Source organism: Tupaia chinensis, unplaced genomic scaffold, assembly GCF_000334495.1.
Source record: "Tupaia chinensis unplaced genomic scaffold, TupChi_1.0 Scaffold142555_1, whole genome shotgun sequence".
Lineage (NCBI taxonomy): Eukaryota > Metazoa > Chordata > Mammalia > Scandentia > Tupaiidae > Tupaia > Tupaia belangeri.
Window position 1 is genome coordinate 1,408 of NW_006202403.1, and position 6,279 is coordinate 7,686.

At 46.6% G+C, this 6,279-nt stretch overlaps 1 protein-coding gene across 1 annotated transcript; it reads left to right on the forward strand.

Annotated features, from left to right (window-relative positions):
* Positions 1 to 639: 639 nt before the first annotated feature.
* On the forward strand, positions 640 to 3,414 carry LOC102477258 (retinol dehydrogenase 16; the record flags this gene model as incomplete). Its single annotated transcript, XM_006163542.2, is given in 3 exon segments — positions 640 to 898; positions 2,259 to 2,422; positions 2,975 to 3,414. Coding segments are annotated over 3 exon segments (641 nt in total), but the record flags the coding sequence as incomplete, so codon positions are not given.
* Positions 3,415 to 6,279: the final 2,865 nt, after the last annotated feature.

Below are 6,279 nucleotides of genomic sequence, written 5' to 3' on the forward strand. Positions count from 1 at the left end.
CTGTTCAGTATCGATTCAGGATGTTTCAAGGCCAGAACCATGTGGTCCAATGTGGAACTGCTGTCCACATTCTCCCCAAACGTGGTTTTTAGGTTTAGGTCAACGAAGCTCCAATCTGATATTAGCCTTGTCTTTTTGTTTTATTTTCACCTTTACCTTTTGTCTCCCTTTGTTCTGTCTCTTCTTCACTCTCTGTCCCTCTCCCTCAGTGGAGAGGTGTATGGCACACACTACACTTGCTATCCAGAAGGAAGAAATGTAGGTGAGTGTGCGTAATGCCTGCTGAGACCACATTAACGTGTGAACAAGCAGAGAGCAATGGCCTTGATTCTAGACTACTGATGCACATACTTCTTTAGCCTCAGTGCCTGCTGTCATCAAGTAATGGGCTGAGTGCAATTGTGGACCAGGCCATGAACTAGACCAAGATGAGTAGAGGAAGGAAGGCAGAGCTGTCATTCACCAGGTTACAGGATCTGTACCCCATGGAGACTCCATGTGCTTCCTGCACTATCTTCCTGCCCCATATACACTACTCCTAATGGACTCAGCCTAGTGGGATGTGAGTTTGAAGCACACCTGTGTCCACACTGCATAGGCACAAATCAGTACGGCTCTCTCATTTTCCTCTGTCCTCAGGACTCTGGGGTCTGGTGAACAATGCTGGCATCTCTGTGCCAATGGCACCCAATGAGTGGCTGACCAAAGAAGACTTTGTGAACATCCTCAATGTGAACCTGATTGGGGTGATTGAGGTGACTCTGAGCCTGCTTCCCTTAGTGAGGAAGGCAAGGGGTCGTGTTGTCAACGTCTCCAGCATAGCAGGTCGGGTGTCACTGTTTGGTGGTGGCTACTGCATCTCCAAGTACGGCATAGAGGCCTTCTCAGACTCCCTCAGGTAATGACTTGGAACAGCCTCCCCTCAGCTCTATTGTTCCTGTTCTGGGCAACCCAATCAGGGCATTCTCTATCTCAGACGCTTATGGGACGCTCCATGAACACCCCCCTCTTTTTTCTGACTGCCACACCACCCGCTTTCTGAATGTAGGTGTTCATTCACTGAAAGGTGCCTTTCTCGGTGCTGGACTCAGTGCTGGATTGTAGGAGGTACCCAGGTACCCAGGTCTGAGGTTAAACTTACTCTACCCTAGAGGAAAGCCTGCCTTTGAACAGTGACTGAGGCAGAGTGGGACCGGATCATTTGGATCTAAAGTCAATAAACATAACCATTATGGTATTCAGTGTCAGAAAGCCCTTGAGATAGGGTAGAGCATCTACCTCCATTCTATACATACTTACTAGGCTCTTATATGAGTGACCAATAAATGCGTATAGGGATCACAAGAATGGGCTCCAGAACTTAGACAGTTGAGAGGAAGAGGAATAAGAAACACAAAAACATTGTTGTAGAGTCTTTTGACAGGTGTGTCCAAATTATGCCTGAGAGCCACAGTTGTCAACCGATTGGGGAGCATCCAGATAGAACATCTGAGCAGTGAACTGAAGACCTGAACTCATCAGCCTGGTAGGGAAGGGCAGGAAGGATGAAAGCCCAGACCTGTGTGAGCAATAGCCAAACAGCTGTGCTGCTGGGTAGTCCTTAGTGTAGGACAAGGCTGGACTTGGCAAGAGGGAGGGCGAGCAGGTAGCACGGTTAGTCCTGTGGAAGGTCTATGGGTCCTTGACAGGAGCTGGCCTTTATGCTAGGGGCTGTAAAACCAAGGGAATGGAGTTATTTAGGAAGTTACATGGACAAATCAGGAACTGGAGTCTACACTGGTGGCAGAACAGGCAATCACACACTATGGGCAGCTGAGGCTGAAGACAGAGAGATGCTCCTTTGAAGGGACCTGCAATAGACCAGCTAAGAGATGGCCAGGGAGATTACTAGGACAGGAGAGTAAAGAACGGGTACTAAGAAGTGTGGAGAAGACAAAAATGGTCAGGCCCTGGTGATCAATTAGACATGAGGAGAATAGAAGAAAGTATCACCTATTAGCTTCTTTGCAGCAAAATAGGGAGGATTTAGAGATAATCAGTTTGTGTACATCAAATATTTGGGTCAAGGGACAAACATTACACCCGGAAAAGACCAACATCGTGATTCTAACACTTGCCCAAGTCAAATTACAATTCTTAAGGATTGGGCTCATCTGATCCTCTTCCTACAGTATTAATGAATATTTTATATTTCAATTGCTTGTGTTTTCCTCCCAAGGTCTCTGAAGCCCTTTCCTCTCCGCCTGTCTATCTTGCAGGAGGGAACTCTCCTACTTTGGTGTGAAGGTGGCTATGATTGAGCCCGGTTTCTTCAAGACTCATGTGACCAGTAGTGAGGTATTCATCCCGAGCTTCAAGCAGCTGTGGAACCGCAACAGCTCTGAGGTCAAGGACATCTATGGCGAGAAGTTTCTGGCATTCTGTGAGTAAGCTGTGAATAGTGGGGAGAGAAATGAACCCTGTTCTAGAATCTTGGGTCTAGCACGTACGCCTCCAATATTATCAGGGTCTGTCTTGCATACTGTAACTTCCCTGCAAAGTGGAGAGTTTAGTCTACTCCTGTGTCCCAGTGTTCAACTGGTCACCTAAAGAAGGGGTCCAGGCTTGGTAGAACTTGGGCCCTGGGCTTCCTGTGAACAACATCACTGTTGAGGAACAAAGTGAAGTCAGAAAGGGAAGACACCTGTAAATTCTACGCAAGCTTCATTGACTACAGATGAGTTTCATGGACTTTTATTTGTAATGGTGGTCGAGTCCTTCAAGTAATGCAGTCCAGATTTTCTCAGGATGACTGGCAGCTTACTGTGGAACTGTCGTTCCCAAGGCTAAGGTTGGGTATTTTCCCAGGAATTTGAATGAATTTGATTTGGGACATGGCTTGGGTCATATTTGTAGAAACAGTCCTTTTTATCTTGATCGAAGTAGAAGTGATTTGCAATAGAAATTGACATGGTTGATTTCTCATTCTTTACAGACTTGAAATCAGCTGAACAAACATATCAAAAAAGCACAGAGGACCTTTCTTTGGTGACAAACTGCATGGAGCATGCATTGATTGCCTGCCACCCACGCACTCGGTACTCAGCTGGCTGGGACGCCAAGCTCCTCTACCTCCCCATGAGCTACATGCCCACTTTCCTAGTGGATGCGATAGTCTATGCAGGGTCTCCAAAGCCAGCAAAGGCCCTGTGAGCCCAAAACTGGGGGAATGGGGGAGTGGAGTAGTGGACAAGGGAGGGAATATATCAGAACGAAGAAAACAGAGTCAATGACGAAGTTCTCATGTACCAGGACACCAGTCCAACATCCCTCCTCATCTCCAGAAGATTCTCCTAGAACATTACTCAAGACTCAGGATATTAGAAGGAGACACCCACAATTTGCCTCTCAATAACAAGAACCCAATAGAGTGCATTTGTGTCCTGTTTCCTTGGGCAGCCATTCCCAGTTCTGAACTTCTTGACCATTCCTGCAGAGTCCACACATAGGAGGGAGGAGGCTCAGCCTACACCTGCTCTGTCCCATTCATGTCCCTGTCCTTAGTGTGTACCTGGGCCTGGGCCAGTCCACACCCCCTCACAGGATGGAAATGGCCTGGGTGAGATGAGGGTCCTCCTACTCTAAAAACACCTGTGCACATGAGAGAGGATGAGGGGTGGGGGGCAACCACTAGCTCAGCCCATCAGGCCTCAGGGATCAACTCAACAGTGCTGGTGGGATCTTATCTCTTCATAGGTTTCCTGGATGAGAACTGTGAATCCAATTTTTGATCAGCTTCACACCATAGATTTCTTTTCATTTTTTTTTTCTCTTAGGATAAAAGTTGAACCATTCACCTATACCCAGTGATTTTAACTGTGGCATTCGTGAAGTATGGTTGTAGACCTATGAGTAAAGGGACAGGTGTGTCTATGTAGGAGAGAGAGAACCTGGGAAGGAGTTTCTTTCTTTTCTTTTTGAGAGATTTTTGCTATAGGACTGGTGCACTTACCATAGAGACAGAGTGAGAAACAGATACAGAAAGTGAAAAATCACCCCCCCTCCAAGGGGAATGTCTATGCCATAATCTCTTCTCCTCCACTCTTCTTCAAGGATTCTGGGCAGTCATGCACAAGCACCCAGCATGAGTTATTCAATCCCTGGTTGATCACATGGGAGTCCAGCCACTGAACCATTACACCATCCGCTGCTCACAAATTTTTATTACCCTTTCTCAGACCTTCCTGCTACAGAGTATAAGGGTGATTGTTTCCTTCCCAGGATGTATCAGGTAGTTGGGTCATAGGATGGAACACAGAGAGAGAGAACCTGGGAAGGAGTTTCTTTCTTTTCTTTTTGAGAGATTTTTGCTAGAGAGCTGGTGCACTTGCCATAGAGACAGAGAGAGAAACAAAGTCAGAAAATGAAAAATAACCCCCTCTCAGGGGCAATGACTTTGACACAATCTCTTCTCTCCCACTCTTCTCCTAGGGTTTTGGCACTCATGCGCAAGCGCCCAGCATGAGTCATTCAATCCCTGGTGGATCACATGGGAGTCCAGCTATATAAGCATTACACCATCTGCTGCTCACAAACTTTTATTACCCTTTCTCAGACCTTCCTGCTACAGAGTATAAGGGTGATTGTTTCCTTCCCAGGATGTATCAGGTAGTTGGGTCATAGGATGGAACACAGGGACAGACAAGCAAGGAAATATTAATATACACCGGACAAGCACAGATCTCTCTTATAAAAATTCAAACCTTTCCCCTCACCAGCATCCTCCCTGTGGCCCTTTACAACCATCCCCTCCTTTAGAGTCATGGCACTTTCACCCTCTGGCATCACTCAGGCCCCCCATTGCAGATCGCCTTTCATCCCCTCCTGTGACCTGGAGTGAGAGTCACTACTGGACCCAGCCCATCATTTTCTGCTAACTTTGCTGTGTTACTGTTTACTGGGCATCAATTCCCTTGAATTCCTGAGTGCTTCCTGACTTGACTCTGCATGTTGTCAGTATTCTGATGATGTAACTGTGGACTCAACAGAAAAAGCATTAGGCATAAGTGGTGCAAATTCCTGAGGTAAGATGGGAGCAATAGGTGGCATGATGGTTAAGGAGCTGGATTCCCATTAGCCCAGTATAATTCAAGTCCTAGACCTAGTGACCTGAAAATCATGATGGACTCAGGACCTGGAAGGAGAGTGGAGAAGGGAGCAGAAGGTGATGGCCATCCCTGCCTGGGGAATGATTTCTCCTCTCTCTCTCTCTCTCACACACACACACCAATGAGTGCACATAAACCCATGCTCTACAGCCAAAACCTGGAAGAAAAAAAAGAAGAAGAAAAAAATTCCTGAGCTAGGTATGAATTGGAGTTGAGAGATGTCTCCTGGCAATTCAGTAAAATTTGAGGATATGGAACCTTAGGGAATCCCTTGGTTGGAGATCAAATCAGCATTCCTTGTGACAACAGAAACTCAGGGCAGATGTTAAAGGGCCATTCATATTAAACATGCCATGGTGTTTAGGCTGGCTGATGAATGGTGAAGATACAAATATGCCAGGGAGAGTCCTTTGGAGCTTCAAGTCCCTGAAGGCTCTAGAGTGAGCCTGTTCAACGTCAGTCCTTATTGTTACCTTAAAAAAAAGCAGGAATATGACATTTAATCTGAAGCCTCCTGACTTTGCATAACTCTCTCTAAATGTACACAGCACCTTCTAAACACACACACACACGCACACTCACATGCATACATGGGTTATACACACATACTTGGGTTATACATACATACCCATAGGAAATAAACTAATAAAGACTAGATGGCCTAATCACTTATCATCTTAAAGGATGTGTCTTCAAGAGTTCTGGCCTCACTCCTGGAGTCCTCTCTAGTGTGAGAGAGGACAGAGGGTAAAATACCCTTGCCCTCCATGCTGGATCCACTCTGGAGTGAACCTGGATCAGACTGGACCCTTGACCCAATACATGGATTGAGTCTCCAGGATGCCAGAATGGTCACCAGGAAAAACAATGGCCTTAAAATGGACCCCAATATAAACCAATGCAGGTCCTGATCCTAGACCGTCAGCAGAATGCCCTCTCTTCCTCGTTCCAAGCTTCTTTCCTGTGTGAGGGTGTTGGTCCATCCTGTGGAAGTCGCTCAGATTCCTTGGCTGCACAAGAATCTGCCGTCATTGCTTCCCTTTGCCAGCCTGCCCGCTTGAGCACAGGGTCATTGAGCCGCACCTGCAGCCCTCTTTCTCTCCAACCCGGTGATGAGCTCCTTAAGGGCATT